The sequence below is a fragment of the Rhincodon typus genome, chromosome 35, assembly GCF_021869965.1.
Source record: "Rhincodon typus isolate 14 chromosome 35, sRhiTyp1.1, whole genome shotgun sequence".
NCBI classification, from domain to species: Eukaryota; Metazoa; Chordata; class Chondrichthyes; order Orectolobiformes; family Rhincodontidae; genus Rhincodon; species Rhincodon typus.
Window position 1 is genome coordinate 17083417 of NC_063366.1, and position 21217 is coordinate 17104633.

The window sequence follows — 21217 nt, forward strand, 5'->3', positions numbered from 1 at the left end:
TCAGTGAAGGTAGACAACTGCACCTCCTCAACAATAACCCTCAACACTGGAGCCCCCCCAAAGATGCATTCCCTGCTGTATTCCCTCTACATCCATGATTGTATAGCCAAATTCCGAATGAACACCATCTACAAGTTTGCTGATAACACTTCCATGGTAATATGGATATCAAACAATGATGAGTCAAAATATAGGAAGGAGATAGAGGGCTTGGTGTTGTGGTGCAATGATAACAACCTCTCTCTCAATGTCAGCTAAACAAGAGAATTGACTTCAGAGAGAAAGGAGGACGACACGCCCCCATTTACATCATTGGAGCTGAGGTGGAGAGGGTCGAGAGCCTTGAGTTCCTAGGAGTGACAATAACTGACAGTGTGTCCTGGACTTCCCTTGTAGATACGACGGTCAAGAAGGCACGACAACACCTGTTCTTCCTCAGGTGCCTTAGGAAATTCAGCATGTCCATACGGACCCTCACCAAATTTTACAACTGCACCATAGAAAGCATTCTATCCGGGTGCATAATAGCCTGGTTCAGAAACTGCTCTGCCCAGGACTGTAAGAAACTGCAGAAACTTGTGTGCACAGCCCAGACCATCGCGGAAGCTACCCTCCCATCCATGGACTCCATTCACACTTCTTGTTGCCATGGAAAGGTTGCCAACATCATCAAAGACCCCTCCCACCCCAGTAATGCTCTCATCTAACCTCTTCCGTCAGGCAGAAGGTACAGAAGCTTGAACACATGCACTAAAAGGTTCAAGAACAGCTTCTCCCCCACCCTTATTAGACTGCTGAATGGACCTCTGTAACTTTAAATAATGTTGGTCTTGCTAATGTTGGTCTCGCTTTGTGCACCTCCTGTGCAGTGTAAGCTGTATGCCTCACTCTGTCTAAGCACCCTATGATGTGTATTTCTTTGTTTTCTATGATCTGCTTGTACTGCTCGTGAAACAGAGCTTTTCACTGTACTTAGGTACACATGACTACAATAAATCAAATCAAATCAAATTAAGTATGCTCTGCCATTATGTGCAATAGGATGACGCAGTGGATCAGCGGTTAGCGCTGCTGCTTCACGGTGGCAGGGACGTAGGTTGGATTCCAGCCTTAGGTGACTGTCTGTGTGGAGTTTGCACATTTTCCCCGTGTCTGCGTGGGTTTCTTCCATGTGCTCCGGTTTTCACACACAGTCCAAAGATGTGTGGGTTAGGTGGATTGGCCGTGCTAAATTACCCATAGTGTTCAGGGATATGCAAGCTGTGTGAGTTAGTCATGGTTAAATGTGGGGTTATGGAGATAGGGTAGGAGTGTGGGTCTGAGTGGGATGTTCTTCAGAAGGTTGGAGCAGACTCGATGGGCCATGTGGCCTCTATCTGCACTGTATAGATTCTATGAAATAATGGCTGATGTGCACCCCAGTTTCACTGAAGGCAATGGAACTACATATTGGATGGGGGTTGTAACTGATGGTCTAAAGGCTGCTGCCCATTTTGTGTGGGGGTGGTGATAATTTCGCTTCACTAACCCCCAGGCTAATGTTCTACAGACATTGGCTCACATCTCATTGTGACAAATGGAGAAATTTGAATTAAGTAAAGACCTGGAATAAAATGCTAGCCCATTGTCATTTAAAAGCCCATTGGGTTCACTAATGTCCTTTAAGGAGGGATCCTTACTGGGTCTGGCCTCCATGTGAATCCAAATCCACAGCAATCTGGTTGACTCTTAACTTCCTTCTGGACAAATAGGGGTGGGAAATAAATGCTGGCCGAGCCAATGACACCCACATCCCACTAATGAATATGAAAAAACCAACCGATCCCATTACTTGTGCACAGATTACATATCTAGAGCAAATGGAACAAAAAAGTAAAATACTGTGGATGCTGGAAATCTGAAACAAACACAGAGGAATGCCAGAGAAACTCAGCAGGCCTGTGGACAGAGAAACAGATTTAATGTTTTGATTCAAGTGTGACTGTTCTTTGGAACTAGAAAAGCAATAGAACTTTGACTTGTGGCAAGTGTGACTTTATGTGATAGAAAAGGCCACTGAGATAGCAGTGGGAGTTTTTCCAATTGAATGCTATTGGACTTTCAGTATCATCTGAATATTATTAGTCATCATATTGCAGTTGCCACATAGTGCAAAGTTCATTTAGCTTCATCGACAAACAAACAAACAACAAGTTGCCTGCACTAAACGTGATTTTCTTCTGAAGAATTTTAAAATATTTTGGTGACAACATTCAGAGTGATGAGATTACCATCAATCCTGTAGATGGTTGCAACTTCAAGAGCATATACAGAGAGCAATCAAAAGGCCCCAATAAGATGCTGATTTTTATATGTCAAAGGCTAGCGAGGGTGCAGAGTCATGGTTCAGCTATACTGAGCTTTGGACCAACCCCACTTGGAATGTTGTGTGGACCACTGTGTTGGGAGACATGTTTGCCTCAGATGGAGTATGACTGCAGGGCATTCTTCTAGGGGAAGGTGAATAGCCAGAGTGGAGGTCCACGTTAGCACCAATGTAGGGTTGTGGTCCTGCACTCATTATTTAGGGAGCTAGGACGAAAGTGAGCAAACAGTCACCTTAAATGTAATAATCTCCAGATTACTCCCAGTGCCACATGCAAGGGAATACAGAAATAGAATGCTTGGCTGGTACAGGAGGGAGGGATTTGGCTTCCTGGGAAACTGGGGCTAGCTTTGGCAGCCGAGCAGCTTGCACCTGAACTGAGACCCTTGTGGGTTACTTCACTAGTGCTGTCAGAGGGTTTTAAATTAATTTCACAAGTGGGTGGGAACCAAGAGAGAATTTAAGAGAAAATCCCAGGGTTCATAGGATTCTTGGTGAGACAGATGGCGCTAGCGTAGAACATAGAAAGTCAATAAGTGAAGTTGGAGTAAGGCAGTACATAATGCAGACTAAATTGGATTTACTGTACTCTTGTATGCACAAAGTGTAGGAGAAACAATTGGGGAGTTATAGGTGGATGTTGGCTTCTGGAATTATGATGTTGTGGTGGTGAAGGAGACTTAACTCAAAGGAAGGGAAAGGCTGGGTGTTAAATACTCCTAGGTACAAGATGGTCAGAAACAATAGAAAAGAAAGGAAAAGATGAGGGGTAGCAGCATTGGTTAAGGAGGGCATTGTAACGCTGGAGGAAGAGGGTGTCACAGATGGTTCAAATACAGAATCAATTTTGGTTAGATCAAAGGAACAAATAGGGTAAAGTTACATTGCTTGGTATAGTCTATGGATCACTAACTAGCAAGAGGGACATAGTGGAACAGAGCTGCAGGGAAATTACAGAGATATGCCAATCTTATGGAGTGGCTATAATGGAGGGCTTTAATTATTCAAACGCAGAATGGGATACTGAATTATGCAATCTGTACGGACTGGAAAGAGGTCATTTGGCCCATTGAATCTTCATTAACCCTCTGAAGACTGTCCCACCCATCTCCAGCCCCAAACCTTATCCCCATAGCTCCACATTTCCCATAGCTAATTCACCTAGCCTGCACATCCCTAGACACTGTGGGGCAATTTAGCATGGCCACTCCACCTAATCTGCATATCTTTGGACAGGAGGAGGAAACCAGAGCACCCAGCAGAAACCCACACAGACTCTGGGAGAACATGCAAACTCTACAACAGTTATCCAAGGGTGGAATTTAACCCAGTTCCCTGGTGCTGTGAGGCAGCACTGCTAACCATTGAGCCATTGTGTCACACCTACTGATTGTATAAGGGGACTTGAGAGTTCCTAGATAATTCTCAGGAGAATTTCTTACAGCAGTATGCATTCAGTCCAAGAAGAAAGGATGCCATGGTTCTTGGAAATGAGGTGGGCCAAGTGAATATTTAGGAGGCAGTGATCATTGCATCATTATTTTAGAATGAAACCAGAGAAAATCAATTATTAATCCAGAGTAAGACAATAATCAATTTGTAGAGAGTTGACTTCAGCCGGGCTGTGCTTAGTAGACTGGAATCAAAGGCTGGCAGGATAAAATGTACCTGAACGATGGGCTACCTTCAAAGAAGAGATGGTACAGGGACAGTCAAGATGTGTTCTCCCAAAAGGGAAAGGCAAGACAAACAAACCCAGATCTCTCTGGATGACAAAGAAATTCAGGAAGAGGAAAGAAATGTGCTTGTGACTGGCATCAAGAAGTCAAAACATTTGAACAACCAACCAGAATACAAAACGGTCATAAGGGAAGTGAAAAGCATATTAGAGAAGCAAAGAGAAATTATGAGGAAAGACTGACAGCCAATATAAAGGGGAATCCCAAAGTCTTTTAGTCCATAGAATCCCTACAGTGTTGTAACAGGCCCTTCGGCCCAACAAATCCACATGACCCTCAGAGCATCCCACCCAGATCCATTCCCCAAACCCACCTAATCTACACCTCCCTGAACACTATGGGACAATTTAGCATGACCAATCCAACTAGCCTGCACATCTTTGGACTGTGGGAGGTAACTGGAGCACCTGGAGGAAACCCTCACAGACATGGGGAGAATGTGCAAACTCCATACAGACAGTTGCCCGAGGGGGAATTGAACCCAGGCCCCTGGCACTATGAGGCAGGAGTGCTAAGCACTGAGTCACTGTGCCGCCCTAAGTAATGAGGGCTCATCTGGGATATAAACCAGGGACCTTGCGCATATCCACGCTGTACAATTCCCCAAAGTGAGAATCATACCTCTAGGCATTTAAATAGTAAAAGACTGATGAAAGGAGGAGTATGGCCAATGTAGTGATTGGAATGAAGTCAGTCAGATGGGTGTCATAGTATATTATTTCCATGATAGGGGCTGTTAACCTGGTCCAATCAGGGAGCCCTGGCTGACAGATGTAAACAGGAGTGTCAGGGGTACTGTTTATTCTAGGAGCCAGCTCTGAGCTTGCTGGGTCAGTGTTATGTACTATGCACATGTAAATAAAGGGTGACTTGGTGACTGGATACTGGTCTTCATGGCATTATTTCAGCCAATTTAAAACCAAAAAGGGGATTTACACATGGAGGAAGGGGACATGGCTGTGGAATTAAATGAATACCTGGCAGAGGATTTCCGTCGCAAAGGAGGACACTGAGTCACTGGAAGAGTTCAGAATTAATGAGGAAGATGTGTTGGATAGACTGTTGATATGGATGTGGCACTGGAACTGGGTGAGATGTATCCAAGGATTTTGAAGGATGTGAGAGTGGAACATGCAAGCACATTGGCCACAATCTTTCAGTCTTCCCCAGACTCAGGAGAGGTGCCAGAAGACTGTAAAATTGCAAATGCCACGCCCAGCAATTACAGACCAGTTTTAGAATTTTTTAGAATTAGGTTTATTGTCATGTGTACTCAATTTGCTAAAGAACAGAAGTACCGTGAAAATTTTACAATGTCACCAACAAATGGCACCATCTTAGGTACAAAATACCTAGGTGCAAATCTTGGGTACAAAAAATAGAGGAATTGAAGAAAAAAAGTTATGCTACATTACAGATATATGCAGTTTAAGTTAGGAAAATAAGAAATAAAGCTAAGAAGATAGTCATTACAGTCTTTCTATAAGGGCTCCCATGAGGTCTGAGCGGGCTCCATAGGTTCCTAACCAGTAGCCATCTTTGCTTCGGGCTGCAGCTTAACTTCAGGATTGGGAAAGACTCTGGAAACACGTGTTCGGGATACAGTTAGTTGTCACATGAAGAAGGGTGGATTGATTAGCATGGATTTCTAAAGGGGAAAGAGTGTTTGACTAACTTGCTGGAGATTTCTGAAGAGGGAACGGAAAGGGTCAGTGAGGGTAATAGTGTTGATGTGGTATTCATGGATTTCAAGAAAGCGTTTAACGCAGTGCCACACAACGCTGTGAGAAAAGTTATTGCTCAAGGAATTGAAGGTAGTAACATGGCTATAAAATTGGCTGAGGGTTGGAAATGGAGAATAATGCATGGGATGGAGGAAGTTTAGTAGTGGAGTTTCCTCGGGGTCAGTATTGGGACCCTTGCTTTTCCTCATATATAATAGTTAGCTGGATCTTAGCATGCATGGGACAATTTCAAAATCTGTGGGTGATACAAAGCTTGGAAGACTTGTATACTGTGAGGCCGATAGTGTGAACTGAAAAAGGATACTGACACATTCGTAGAATGGGCGGATAGGAGGCGGATGAGGTTCAATGCAGAGAAGTGTGAGTTATCCATTTTGCTAAGAAGAATATTGAAAGACAACATAAAATAGGGGGTATGATTCTAATAGGGATGCAGAAGCAAGAGACCTGGGTGTATTTGTGCACAGATTATTGATGGTGGCAGAACAGGTGGAGAGAGCAGTTAATGTAGCATGCAGAGTCTTTGGCTAATCCTTGTTATCTACCACTAATAGTGTTGAGCAATTGAGGAAGTATTGTTATGGGGAAGTGGGAAGGGGAATTCCCAAAGAAACTGCCAGTAAAATCAGAGAGAAGCTCCCACATCATCTGGTGCTAAATTATAAACCAGTGTGACCAGTGTTAGCACCAGTGCAATTTTTTTTATTATTCCATACGGGAAATGTATCAGAATTAGCCCTGGAATTCTTGGTTAGGGTGTGGAACAGTACACGAGGAAATTAGTCACCTTCTGCATTTTCCACTGACCCTTTTTTGTTTGTACATACCTTTCCCGTTACAATAGGAATTCATCAACTCAAAGCATTTGTTTTTTCATTTGCATGTTTGTACAGTCAAATGCTCCAAGCTGATGCTGGTCACTGACTGTGAACAAGTTTTTAAGATTTAGACTTTATTGTCACGTATACTCAAGTACAAAGTACAGGAGTACAGTGAAAAGTACCTAGTTACAAAACTTAAGAACAATGTAGAACGAAATAAGGAACAAAGTTAAAAGTTAAATGTTACAGTCACTCTCAGTAAGTCAAAAAACAAAGAAATAAAGCTAAAAGTTCAAATGTTGCAGTCTTTCTTAAATGCTTAGCCATGCTGGGACCTCATGTCCTACAAGGGCTCGATCTCCTTTGCTTTGGAATACTTTCCCCGCGCTGGCTTATTCTCCCCTGCTCTCGTCATCGCAGCAGATGTCAGGGGGAACCTCCATCATCGCATTGGGTTCGCTCCTGGGATCTCACACTGCCAAAGTCCTGATCCAGGCACCGTCCAAGTCGATAAAGAAGTGGATGATAATTTTACTTAATGGACTGTGCAGGTAATCAGGGGATTTCCGGCCTTCCTGGCTGCTAAACCACTTGAAATTTATTCTTCTTTGAATGAAACCACAGTGAGCAAAATGACTCCTGATGTAAAACAGCGCTCTAACGTGATTGAGGTATCGAGCTGCTGAGATGGTCAAGTTCAAATTAGTGCTCAACGATGGCATGTGATTAAATTTCAGAACTGTGGAGCCCACCTTGAACGTGTTCCTGACTGGTTTCAATGCGAGGTGTGTGGGTCTTAGGGACGATTAACCTGCTCTCGCCAGGCTATTTGAATGTGCTGTTGAGGTTGCGCGTCTCAGTTCTAAGAGACCTTGATCTATCTGGTGTGGTCCAAGTGCTCTAAGGGGTCAGGAAACCCAGCAGTTGAAGGAGAGACAGAGAAGCCAGATCAATCATTTATTGCCCATCCCTTGTTGCCCTTGAAAATGTGGGGTTAAGCTGCTTTCTTGAACTGCTGCAGACCATGTGCTGTGGGTTGACCCACGATGGCCTTAGGGAGGGAATTCCAGGATTTTGACCCGGCGACAGTGAAGGAACGGTGATATATTTCTAAGTCAGGATGGTGAGTGTCTTGGAGAGGAACTTGAAGGTGTTGGAGTTCCCATGTGTCTGCTGCCCTTGCCCTTCTAGATGGAAGTGGTCATGCGCTTGAAAGGATCTTTGGTGAATTTCTCTGGTGCATCTTGTAGATAGTAAAAGCTGCTACTACTGAGTGTTAGGGATGGAGGGAGTGGATGTTTGTGAATGTGGTGCCAATCAAGCGGGCTGCTTTCTCCTGGATGGGGTCAAGCTTCTTGAGTGTTGTTGGAGCTGCAGCCACCCAGGTAAGTAGGGAGTATTCCATCCCACCTCTGTCTTGTGCCTTGTAGATAGTGGACAGTCTTTGAGGAGTCAGGAGGTGAGATACACGCTGCAGTATTCCTGGCCTCTGACCGACTCTTGTAGCTACTGTATTTATACGGCCATCCTAGCAATGCTTATGTAGCACAGGTATTAAGAGTTGGAGGCCTCAACACCAACTCCTTCCAGCTCCATATTCATGAGCTATTAAGTATCCTGATTCATCCCTGGCCGGGACACAGACTCACATGCTAGTTGTTCCATACTCCATATCCCTGGTCTAACAGCAACATAATATTCTTTGAGTATCGGGACTTGTTTGCCTTTGAAAGTGACTTGTCATGAAACACTACATCAGTCTCTAGGGCCAAAATGAATGAATCTTCTCAGGTACCTCTTTAATACTGTCCAGCCATCCCTAGATAATGATCCTTTGTAACTCTTGTAGTTACTCATCTTGGGCCAGTTGGCTCTGGCCAAAGTGAAACAGATCAATCTTCAGACTGTCTTCTAAGTTCCTTCAGGGAAGGAAATCTGACATCTTTACCTGGTCTGGCCTACATGTAACTCCAGACCCATGGACATGGAGTAGATGCTTCACTGCCCTCTTGGGCAATTAGGGATAGGCAATAAATGCTGAAGAAGCTCAGCAGGTCTGGCAGCATCTGTGAAGAAAAAAAATCAGAATTAACGTTTCAGGTCAGTTCTGAGGAAGGGTCACCGTACCCGAAATGTTAACTCTGATTTTTTTCTTCACAGATGCTGCCAGACCTGCTGAGCTTTTCCAGCAGCTTCTGTTTTTATTCCTGATTTACAGCATCCGCAGTTCTTTCGGTTTTTATTTAAATGCTTGTCTAGCCCGTGATGCCCACATCTCATGAGCGAATAAAATAGATTTTAATAACTGATTCAATTTTATCACACTTCATGAGCCTAATGTGGTTTGTATCTGATGAATTGTGACTATACTGAAAGCTGTGCTTACTGCTACTCCAGCTGCCTGGTACCATTGGTGTATAACACGGAGAAGATTTTGGAAGGTCAAGATTGTTTTTTTCAACACTGCGCTGTAATTCTGTCAATGCGTGGATCCAGATTCAACGTATTATTCTCCACCACTTCTGCCACCTGCAATCTGACCCCACAACCAAAGATATATTTCCCTCCCCACCCCTATCTGCCTTCCGCAGGGACCGCTCTCTCCGCGACTCCCTCGTCCGCTCCACATTCCCCACTCACCCGACCATCCCCGGCACCTTTCCCTGCAACCGCAGGAAGTACTACACCTGCCCCTACACCTACCCCCCCTCATCTCCATCCAAGGACCCAAGAAAACCTTCCACATCAGGCAGATGTTCACCTGCACATCCGCTAATGTGGTCTATTGTATCCGCTGCTCCCAATGTGGCCTCCTCTACATCGGTGAGACCAAGCCGAGGCTCAGAGACCACTTTGTAGAACACCTGCGTTTTGTTCGCAACAAAAGACAACACCTTCCAATTGTGAACCACTTCAACTCCCCCTCCCACTGCCACTGCCTGGGTGATATGTCCATCCTGGGCCTCCTCCAGTGTCACAATGACGCCACTCGGGAACCGGAGGAACAGCACCTCATATTCTGCCTCGGGACCCTACAGCCCAATGGTCTCAATGTGGACTTTACCAGTTTCAAAATCTCCCCAGCCCCAACCTCATCCCATGACCAACTCTCCATCTCATCCCCGCCTCCTTGACCTGACACAACCTGTCCATCTTCTCTCCCACCTATCGGCCCCTCCCACCTCATTGACCAATCGCCACCACTGCCTACCTGCACTGACCTATCACCATCCCACCTACCTTCCCCAGCCCCACCCCTCTTCTCTATTTATTTCAGAGCCCCCTCCCCTACTTTTGAAGAAGGGTCTCGACCCGAAACGTCAGCTTTCCTGCTCCTCTGATGCTGCCTGGCCTGCTGTGTTCCTCCAGCTCCACACTGTGTTATCTCCGACTCCAGCATCGGCGGTTCTTACTGTCTCTTTAGATTTATGACATGTGGTTGCTAATCAGATGAGCTAAGGAAGGCTCCTTGCCAGGGTCAATCCCGCTGAACAAACCGGAAGAAAGACCTAAATCGCCTCCCGAACTGTGGACGATCCGGGGGAAAGTAAATGGCTGCTAACCTAGAGATTGATTTGTGTTGTCCTGTTTGCCTGGATGTCTACCGAGACCCGGTGCTTCTCCGATGCGGCCACAACTTCTGCAGAGTCTGCATCGAGAGATACGTAGAGGAGTCAGAGGAACCACTGACCTGCCCTTTCTGCCGAGCAGAGTTTGAGGAGGATTCGATCTATTGCAATCGGCAACTGGCCAACGTGATAGCCGGAGTGTTGGACCTCCGGGTCAGTGCCGGAGCGCAGGATGGCGACCTGCAATGTGGGAGACATAGGAAACCTCTGGAACTTTTCTGTCAGGACGACAAACAACTCGTCTGTTTGATCTGTGCACTCTCCCAAGATCACAAAGGTCACAACTGCGTCCTGAAAGATGAAGCGTATGAGGAATGCAAGGTTAATATCCTTTAACAGATTCACACACCAGCATGTTCATATAATCACTTCCAAACTGGTTGGGTCGGGATTCCCGTTGTATGTGTTCGGGTAGGGTGGGCAACTCGGGAACTTCCCCTTTCCGGTCCTTAGTTTTGTGAGTAACCTTCAGTTCCTTGTCGACTGGGACGTGGGTGTCACTGACTGGACGAGCATTTCCTGCCGATCCCTACTTGCTCTTGAGAAGGTGGTGAGTTGCCTTCTTGAACCGCTATGGTCCGTGTGCTGTTGATTGCCCCACAATGCCATCCGGGATGGAATTCCAGGATTTGGACCCAGTGACAATGAAGGAACAGCAATATATTTCCAAGTCAGGATGGTGGGACTGGCTTGGAGGGGAACTTGGGACAAACCCCATCTGAAGGAGATTGGGAGATGAGTGGAGGCTGGAGTTGGTTGGAGGTGTGGGCATGGGGACAGGACGTGGGGGGCACGGTTGGGGTAGTTTGCTGAATGGTCTGCTTTTCTGCACTCAGTTGGCTGGTTAGCTTAATGCGGTAATGCTAACCGCAGGGGTTCAGTTCGCACATAGCTGAGGTTGCAATGAAGGTCCCAGCTTCTCAGTCACTCCTGAGGTGTGGTGTCTGTCGGGTTAAACCACCACTAGTCATATTTCTCCAATGAAAGGGCATTTCTCTGAGACTATCGATGGGGACTTTACTTATGAATTGATTAAAACTTCGTCTGCTTCCGCTAGTCCCTTCCCCCCCTAAGTGTGAACACTTTTTCCCTCAGTCTGATCTGACTTGGACCCCTTGGTGTCCTTGCTTGAGGAGGGATGTAGTTGTAGCAGAGAAGGTTCATTAGATTGATCTTGGAGATAAGGTGTTTGTCTCATAAAGTGACATTGAACAGTTTGCAGCCATACTGTCTGGAGTTTAGAAGGATGAGGGGAGATCTAATTGAGGACAATAAAATGCTGAAGGAGGTTGACGATTAAATGGAGAGAAACTGCAGAGTGCTTTGGCGCAGAGGGATCTGCGTGTTCTTGTGCATAAATCACAGAAAACTAGTATGCGGTACGGCAGGTAATAAGGAAAGCAAATAGAATGTTAACACTAATTGCTAAAGGAATAGAGTATAAAAGTAGGGAAGCGTTGCTACAATTGTGCAAGGCATTAGCAAAACTGCATCTGGAGTATTGTGTAAAGCTTTGGTCCCCTTACCTGAAGAGATGTAGATGTATTGGAGGCAGTTCAGAGGAGGTTCACTAGATTAATTCCTGCAATGAGAGGTTTGTCATCTGTGGAGAGCTTGAGCAATTTAGGCCCATACTCACTAACTTTTAAAACAATGAGGGGAGATCTAATTGAGGTACAGGAGATGCTAGAGGGGATTGACAAAGTAGACATAGAGGATGTTTGCCCACATGGGGCAATCTAGCACAAGAAGTCATGGTTTCATAGGTTTGCAGATTTAAAGCAGATGAGGAGAAATTACTTCTCTCAAAGGATCGTGAGTCTGTGCAATTCATTCCCCAAGAATGTGGTGAATGCTGGGACACTGAGTAAATTTCTGGAGGAGATACAGATTTTTAAATAGTAATGGGTTGAAGGGTTATAGAAAGTGGGCAGTAAAGTGGCGTTGAGGTCAGTCACACCACCATTAAATGGTGGAGCATGCATGAGGGGCTGAATGGCCTACTCCTGCTCCTAGTTTGTATATTTGTGATTGAACCTGCACCAACATTCCATGTCAATGAGCAGTGCCCAATCACCAACTTATGACTAGGAAGAAATCTTTTGACGATTTGCTCTGACTTGTGTATCTTAAAGGAAATACTGAAATGTGAAATTGCATCGCTGGAAGAGGAGTTTAAAAACTATACGACAATGCGCATGTCACAGGGGCAAAACATCACTCGACTATTGGTGAGTTTCTGAATAGTGCATTTAAACATTGTGCACAGAACGTTATTTGCCACAGTACCTTGTGACTATTAGTGACTCTTCTTTGACAGGAAGGATAACAAAGTGGAACTTGATGCTGGGCAGAAGTTGAAATTGGGATGTTGTTGTTATGCCCTTAGCCAAGTATTCAGTTCCACTTAAGTCAATGGATTGGAGTATTCGACTGTAGGATGGTGGAGGGGGATAAGTGAGGTTGAGGGCAGTGTGAGATGGATTCAATACTGCCTGAATACTTCATCTCTAGAAATAAAATTCAATTTCGGGTGTGGGACTAAGTGATAGGGACTAACAGATTGAGACAATAACTGTCGCTTTAAGGTTAGCCCAAATGAAAGGGGTTTGTGGCCTCATCTGATCTGTTCTGCAATTATGCATTGTTAGAGACATAAAGTGTGACAATACTGTGTCGGTGAGGTGTTAAAAAGGTGTATTTTGTTCTGGGATTTTTATGAAGAAAGGTTGAAACAGAGGTGATGATCAGTCTGCTTCAAAGCCCATAAACAGTTTGAGGCCTTGGTTTTTTTCCAAGGCTGGAACAATAGGAGCAGCCTGAATGGTTGGGGTCAAGCTCCCACAGAACCACTTTTTAGTTTTAGGTTTCCAATAGCAGTTGTTGCCAGGGTCTTGCAGCTGCAGTACACCTCTCCCTGCTACTCTCTCTCCTCCCTCTTCCCCCTCCTCCCCCTCTCGTTCCCAACATTTTCTCTTGATGTTTTTCCTCCTGGACTGGAGAATTGCATGTGAGACGATCTATTTTACTGAGTTTGCCTTAGCCAAAGGTATGTTTATGGGATGTTATTCTATCGGAACAGTTAACTAGTAGTAGTTAATAACATCTATTACTTTAAGTATTTTGATAAAGTTGCAGTTAAGCCAATTCTCTTACTTTTATTTTGTCTGTATTTTAACTGTAGTGTAAAAATAAAGTTTGCTTTACATTGAATAGTTTTTCCAATCAAATTGCATCTGGAATGCAACACTTCCTTATTTTGAAAGTAAAATGTAAAGCTAGAGTCTGAACTATTTTCTCAACATATTTTGAGGGGGTTTGGTCTGGTCCATAACAAAAAGAAGGCTTAGATTCTTTTGCAGAGAAGGTGCAAGGTATTTAATAGGGTATTTGGAGGAGAACAGATACTGTGTCTCCTCAAGCCCCCAGATGCTGTTGAAGTTTGAGTTGTAGACAAAGGTGCTATACATTGTCCACCCCTTTCTAAGATGAAAGGGAGTTGGGAAGAAGGACTGCCAACTATTATTTCTGCCTCAGTGTTTTGTGTTGCCAAGGATGGCAGATCAGACCAATCAATAAATATCATAGGCAGACAACAGAGATTCAGCACAGTCAGGAGAGAAAAGACAGTGTGACTTGAAATAATATCACAGCTGGCTGTGTGTGATGGATTCAGTCATTAGTTGTTGAGATGTATCCAGGAGTCCAGAAGATTTGTCCTGGCATTGCTGGCAGAAAACAAATGATTGAAACAGGTTTCCCTGCTGGTGCTGGATTTAAGGAGCTCTCCAAAACCTGGTGAAAGTGCCTGGGCTGGTCACTCAAAATTGGCATTCGGTGAAATGGAAATACAAAAACATATTAGAAGCTATTTAGTTGTTTGCTGTAAGGACTGTAATTCTGTGGAGAGTGTAACAATTGAGAAATATAAAATATGAACATCTTTCTTCTGCAAAAAAAAAGTTTAGCCAATAGTATTTTTTGGTCATTTGTTACAGTAAAAGTCTTAATGTGAAACCTTTGTGGGTCTTTCCTTCAGCTAATGATTGGAAATTCAAATCTCTTTTTTTAAAAATGATCAGTCTGTATGGAGTTGTAACAGAATCCATGAAAATGTTGATGAGAATGTTGCTATCAACTCTCTGTAGGACATGACAGAAAGCTTAAGAGAAGAAATTGCAGAGAAATTTGAAACCTTGCACAATTTTCTGAATACGAAGGAATGTGCAATCGTACAGAACCTTGCAGAAAAAGAAGAACATATTCTGAAACAACTGGAGGAAAATGTTTTGATACTTTCAAGAGAGTGTGACAACGTGGAAGCAATAATACAAGACATCTCTGTCGTGGTAAAGTCAGAAGACAGCAACCAGTTATTGAAGGTGTGTTAGTCTTCGGAGTCTGCAACAGAAATGATTTGACTTTACATTCTGGGACTTATCTTCTAAAAATTGTGCAGTAGCTCTCAAAGATGATCCTGTAAAATAACAATCTGTTTTCTCTCATTCTCAGGAATTTGCCAACCTTAAGAAAAGGTATGTATACTGTATGCATTTGTGTTGAACGCATTGTGTCTAAGCTGATTTAGTTAAATTTCTAGCTACCTTCTGCCATAATGGCACATGTCGGACCATGCAAATGACATAATTAACTAAATGGGCCAATCATGCTTGTTGTCCACTTTCTAATTGATGTTGCAGTGAAAAATTGGGAAAACATTCAGTGAGAGGACGATTCATTTTCTTTAACTCCTCTTTAATTGAAATTGGACCCTATATCCCGGTTGAGGCTAAACCAAAGATCCATACAGATTCATTTATAACATCCTGGCTTTTGTACTTCATGCAGTATTAAAAGACCAATGCTTTATTCCAGAATTTCACAACCTGCCCTGATACCTTTAATCACTTTTGTACTTTTAACCTGGCCACCTCCTTTTAAATTGTACCGTGTAGTTTAGATTGCCTCACCTCATTTTTCCAACCAAAAGGAGTCACCTCTGCATTAAACTTCACCCTCGTTTGCCCATTCCACCAACCTATCTATGTCTGTCTTCCTGAATTCGATCACTACCCTTCATCTCTGTTCACATTGACTGATCTTGCACAGCAATTCCAGTTTCAGCTGATCCCTGTTAGCCCCTGGACTGGTTTTGTGGCTGCCTGAAGTGTGATGACCTTCAGGTTAAGTTCTCAGTATTTGGAGAGGGGGGCCTTGGTGACTTTACTTAACTGTTTGGCACTAGAGATTTGAAGGATGTGGGGCATTCCCTGGCTTTTGGATGGGGAGTATTCAAAAATTCACAACTTTCTGATCCCCATACGCTGAGGCCCCTGGTTCTAGACTGTCCAAGCAGCAGAAGCAACCTCTTAGCATCTGGCTTATCAAGTGCTTGCTTGCTGTGCTCTGTTTTGTACACGTGTCTGAATGTGCTCCTTGTATTCATTAACCATTCAATGATATAATGACATTTCAGAACTGCATAATATTAGATATATACAATAATATAATACCGCCTTGAATCCAGTAATAGGCACTAGTAAACCTCACTGCTTTGCTGGTGTGTATTGATGAAGAGTATCTGTATTTTTCACTGTTCTAATTCATCTTCAAGAGTTCAGTCAGACCATGTTAAAATGCTTGGGTTTCAATTCTATTTTTTCTAAAGAAACAGCATTTTAATTATTATTTTAACCCAATTAATTGGTGGGTTTTCAAAATTATTTTACCTTTGAATTCATTTGTTTTGCATGATCAGGGTTTGTCAAGGTCTGGCAGCATCAGCTGGTTTTCTGTGACCAGGTGTATCTTAATGTAACTTGCAGTTAATTCTCATTTTCTGCCTGTGACTGATAGGGGATGTAAGATGCTTTGTTTAGAAATGTTTTGCCTCCTCCTGCCATTCCTATTGATACCAAGGGTGAGTGGGGAATCCCCCATACTTCCCTGGTGTGTTGCCTTTCAGGAGAGGGTACACGGTTGTGACATATTAGCAGCATTTACACCTGTGGACTTCAAAGTCAATGGCAGAAAATGTCCATTTTCCACTAGCATCCAAAGTTAGTTTTATCCCTTGGACTGCTCATTTGCCAGAAGCCTCCCCTGATTTTGTTCTCTCTCCAACTCTCCTGCTCCTGTATTTTTGAATGGATTGACAACTTGATTGCTTGCTCTGCACTGACTGAGAAACTTGGAACATTATGAAACAGGATGGCGAATTTCTCCTCTCCATTCATCCCATTCTCTGAATTTCCTTTTTCATGTTAATTTCTTGCAGGGAACCAGAATCGGGAAGTCTGATTATTTAGCATTGGCTGTCCTGTTTAACAGATCAAAATGGATCTATTAAATTAGACAGCAAGAGACTTAGAATGCTTTTATTGTAAAATTGTAGTTTAGCACAAACACCAGTTTCCACCTTTCCCTTCTGGATCTTTGCTCTGTCCAAAAGCCAACCCCTGTACCCTTGGGAAAGAACCAAGCTCTTCTTTAAAAATTTGTGAAATCCACCACCTAACCACCCAATTAGTGAAAGACAAATTGCAGTATAACAATATAAGAGGGAACCAAATCAAAATAATGTTGGAGGGGGAGACAATGTACTCCGCCTGCCCACCTCCCTCTAAAGGCTTCAAGGATACTGATGGGCAATGCAATGAAGAACCCAATTTTTATTTTTAAATCAACCTGTCCAGAGATGCTAGTGCATACCTCGAGCACAGATAGATAGGATTTGAACCCAGGCCTCTTGGCACAAAGGTAAGGACTATCACTGTGCTACAAAAGAGCCCCAGATCACAACTCCTAAATTACAAATGAGCATCACCTAATCTCAATCATTGTTCTGCTTAACCTTTCAAGCAACCTTCATTTCTAACATTGATAACACCCTGAGTAGTGTTGTGGAACAGAGACCTAGGGGTTCAGATATGTAATTCTTTGAAGTTTGCATCACAGGTAGACAAGGTGTTTAGCATATTTGCCTTCATTGCTCACTCCTTTGAGTATAGGAGTTGGGACATCACATTGAGGTTGTACAGGACGTTGATGAGGCCTCTTCCAGAGTACTGAATGCAGTTCTGGTTGCCTTTGCTATAGGAAGGATATTATTAAACTGGAGAGGGTTCAGAAAACATTTACCAGGTTGTTGCCGGGAATAGAGGGTTTGAGATACAAAAATAGACTGGAAAGACTAGAATTTTTTCACTAGAGCATAGGAGGTTGAGGGGTGACCTTATTGGAGTTTATAAAATAATGAGGAGCATAGATAAAGTGAATGACTGGGATCTTTCCCTAGCACAGGGGAGTTCAAAACTTTGGGGCATATTTTTAAGTTGAGAATTTTTTTAAAGAAAAAGACTAGGGACAACTTTTTTACAGTGGATTGTGTGTGGAATGAACTGCTAGAGAAAGTGATGGATGCAGCTATAAGTACAATGTTTAAAAGACATTGGGATAAGTTCATGAATGGGAAATGTTTGGAGATATGGGCCAAATGCAGGCAGATGGGACTAGTGTTGTTTGGGAACATGCGCGGCATGGATTGTTTGGATCAAAGGGTATGTATAATTCTATGATAGTTGGAGGATACTAAAGCAAATTAAAATCTGAATCATTGAGTTCAGGTCTTTTCTGTGCATGGTGAAAAATACAATGCATCACAGTACCTTTGAGAGGCTGTTGATCAATCCAATGCCATATTCCTGTTAACTGTTTAATCTTTCATGTTTTGCTAAGTAGACGACAGTCTGAGATGGTTAGATCCTGCTTTTCATTACCACTTTGGCATCCATTTTTGCCAAATTATTCCACAAACACAGTAACACAAGGAGTTGTACCTTTCTGAAGAAATAAACTCAGTTATGCTTGCATGTTACAGATCTGAATCAATTTACGATCCGATACTGACGAGACCAGATGTCAATTTGGATGAATTTTATGGTCCTCTACAGTATGGAGCTTGGAAACAGATGAAGAAAGTCATTAAAATAGGTTCATTCAACATTATCATTTTTCTTTGTCTTTAGTTATGGTGCTTCTTATGCTTGGAACATGTTTCATTTAATTTGGAGCTTTTAGTTAAGAATATAATAGGAGCAGGAGTAAAGCTTGTGTAAATGGTCTCTGAACATCTATCCCAACAATTTCTCTTATAATTTAAGACCTGTTCTGAACGTCTTCTTAACTTTCTCTGATCTAAGGAGAACTAACCAGATATTTTTGGTCTCTGTGCTCAACCCTGGTACCAAGGAAGCAATTGCATCCAGTTGCACCAACTCCAGTGCCTTGACATCAAAAAATATGCCCCAGGGCATGTATAGTGAACATTGATGGGCATGAGAACAAAGTTTTTTTCTTTCTCCATTCCATGTTTGCTACAGTGAACTAAAGAGAAGTTAATTGGCTGCTTATTTCTAATTCCCTTCCAGTTCCGAGTCCAGTTCGATTTGACCCCAAGACAGCCAATCCTCGCCTTCGCATATCAAATCTTGGACGTAAACTGATTTACTGCGAAATACAATCGGAGCCGCCAGCAACTCCTGAGAGATTTACAAACCACCTCAGCGTTGTCGCCTCGTCTGGATTAACCTCCGGAATTCATTACTGGGAGGTAAATGTGAGCGAAGGCTCTGACTGGTATCTCGGAGTGGCCACAGCATCCGTCAACAGGAAGGTGCGTGTCGTAACCAAGCCGGAGAACGGCTATTGGACCATAGCCCGCAGATGTGGGGTAAATTACTTTGCTTATGGCAGAGAAAGAGTGATCATCAATCCTGATATTAATCTAGAAATGGTTGGCGTTTACCTCGATTACGAAAGAGGGAAGCTGTCCTTTTATGATGCCGAGGATATGTTCCATATTTATACGTTTAGTGATACGTTCACAGAGGAACTTTACCCGTATTTTAGCATCAATTGCAATGAGCAGTCTGTAGCGCCGACCTTAGAGCTGTTTCATCTGGATTTGTGATCACCTCCTTTTGATTCGGAGCTTCTCTCACAGTAAAAAAATTGAGCATGACAAAGGCAAAAACACTGAATCTAGCATTTTCCAACGTCATCTTCACTCTTAATTGCCCTGAGTGGGTTGCTTGGACAGCCAGAGGTTTTTCTATAAAGAAAACATAAGAACGTAAGAACTAGGAGCAGGAGTAGGCCATCCGGCCCCTCAAGCCAGCCCCGCCATTTAATAAGATCATGGCTGACCTCTTTGAGACTCTGCTCCACTTACTCGCCCACTCACCATAACCCTTAATTCCTTTACTGTTCAAAAATTTACCTAGCCTTGCCTTATAAACATTCAGCGAGGTAGCTTCAACCGCTTCACTGGGCAGGGAATTCCACAGATTCACAACCCTTTGGGTGAAGAAGTTCCTCCTGACCTCAGTCCTACATCTGCTTCCCTTTATTTTGAGGCAATGCCTTCTAGTCCTAGTTTCACCTGCTAGCGGAAACAACCTCCCTGCTTCCACTTTATCTATTCCCTTCATAATCTTGTGTTTCTATAAGATCTCCCCTCATTCTTCTGAATTCCAATGAGTATAATCCCAGTCTACTCAGTCTCTCTTCATAATCCAACCCTCTCAACTCTGGAATCAAACAATTGATAGTTACATGGTCACTGACACAAGGTTTATATCCCAGCTCCATTAAATTCCACTCATGGCTGCAGCAGCGTTTGAACCCAGACCAAGGACACTTCAGTTGGGTTAGAAACCTAGTAAATATTACCATTAAACAGTGTCTATCCATTCACATGGTTTTGATACATGCTGTGATTCATTTAATGGATTTCATTCCTGGGCAATGGGTGTACGCATTGGTCATGCATTATCAATATTGATATTGTTTAAAATGTAATAAAGAACGCAAATTAAAAGGAGATCTGTAAATAAGCTGGCAGACCTAGCAATGTGCTGCTTCCAACAAACTGGGAAAATTTAATTGTATTTCATCAGCCCACTACAATAAAGCCAGGTTTGAATAATTGACATAATTGGCTGATCACATGTCTGCATATTTTTTGGTGATGCACATAAAGTATCAGTTGATTCTCAGATGAAATATAACATGGGCTGCTGCATTCAATACCCAAATTTTAACAGCATGGTGTACCTGTACGGGTTTATCTGTATTCCAATCAAACCAGAAATGAGTTTGAAATTGGTGAGAATTCATGGGGCAGCAACTGAAATAATTACTTAAGATGCCATTACTTATGTTCTTTGTGACATTCTTACATTAGCAGTGACTTGAACTATCACCTAGAGAAACGGGTACAGACTGAACTGTCCAGCTGCCTGGTTTTGAACTGTGACAAAATGCCTGCCTCATAAATGCAGTTCCTGAATTGGATCAGTGCGTTGAGGTTATTGGTAACATGCCCTCCACCCTGCCCCATACACAAAACCAGAATCAGCTCTGTTATAGATGATGCAGCAGAATAGAGAGGAGAGGCACAGATCTGTGCAGGTTCTGAACTGGAAGTCATGCCATGAATGAGGGCATCTGAGCTGTGTCTGGGAGGTGGTAGAGGTTGAGGGTGGGAAGATGGGTGATCTGGGTTTACAGGCCAGACAAGTGACCTGAAGAAGGCCAGGTCCACCTTCCAAGCCAGATGCTTTGCCAGTCCTGGAGAGAAAGAGAATTGGGGGGGGGGGGTGCGGGTGTCCCAGAGGGGTCAAGCACAGAATGCTTAAAAATCCAAGCTTATAAACAAGAAGGGTTGCATTGCATTTCTCAGTGGAGCTTATCATGTTCTTTCTCTTTTCACTGCCGGTAGATCCTTAGTAAATATCTGCCTCAATTCTATTGAGTCTGCAGCACAGAGCCATGTGTTAGCTCAATTAGTGTCTGTCAGTGTTTGTTTCACATGAAAGTCATACCTTATCTTCTCTTGCCTGAGGCATGGTGATCC

General features: G+C 43.3%; 1 protein-coding gene across 1 annotated transcript; it reads left to right on the top strand.

Moving 5' to 3' along the window:
• Window positions 1-9989: 9989 nt before the first annotated feature.
• LOC109938942 (E3 ubiquitin-protein ligase TRIM39-like) lies at window positions 9990-19618 on the top strand. The gene is made up of 6 exons (XM_020537232.2): window positions 9990-10620; window positions 12435-12530; window positions 14448-14681; window positions 14812-14834; window positions 18179-18291; window positions 18729-19618. Exons 1-6 carry the CDS (start codon window positions 10222-10224, stop codon window positions 19268-19270), a joined length of 1407 nt encoding a protein of 468 aa, XP_020392821.2. The 5' UTR covers window positions 9990-10221; the 3' UTR covers window positions 19271-19618.
• The last annotated feature ends 1599 nt before the right edge of the window (window positions 19619-21217 follow it).

Excerpts from the sequence above, each read along its gene's own strand:
- LOC109938942 (XM_020537232.2), top strand. The coding sequence starts at position 10,222 with ATGGCTGCTAACCTAGAGATTGATTTGTGTTGTCCTGTTTGCCTGGAT. Across the intron at positions 10,621-12,434 it reads AAGCGTATGAGGAATGCAAG|GAAATACTGAAATGTGAAAT; the intron begins GTTAATATCCTT and ends TGTATCTTAAAG. Across the intron at positions 14,682-14,811 it reads ACAGCAACCAGTTATTGAAG|GAATTTGCCAACCTTAAGAA; the intron begins GTGTGTTAGTCT and ends TCTCATTCTCAG.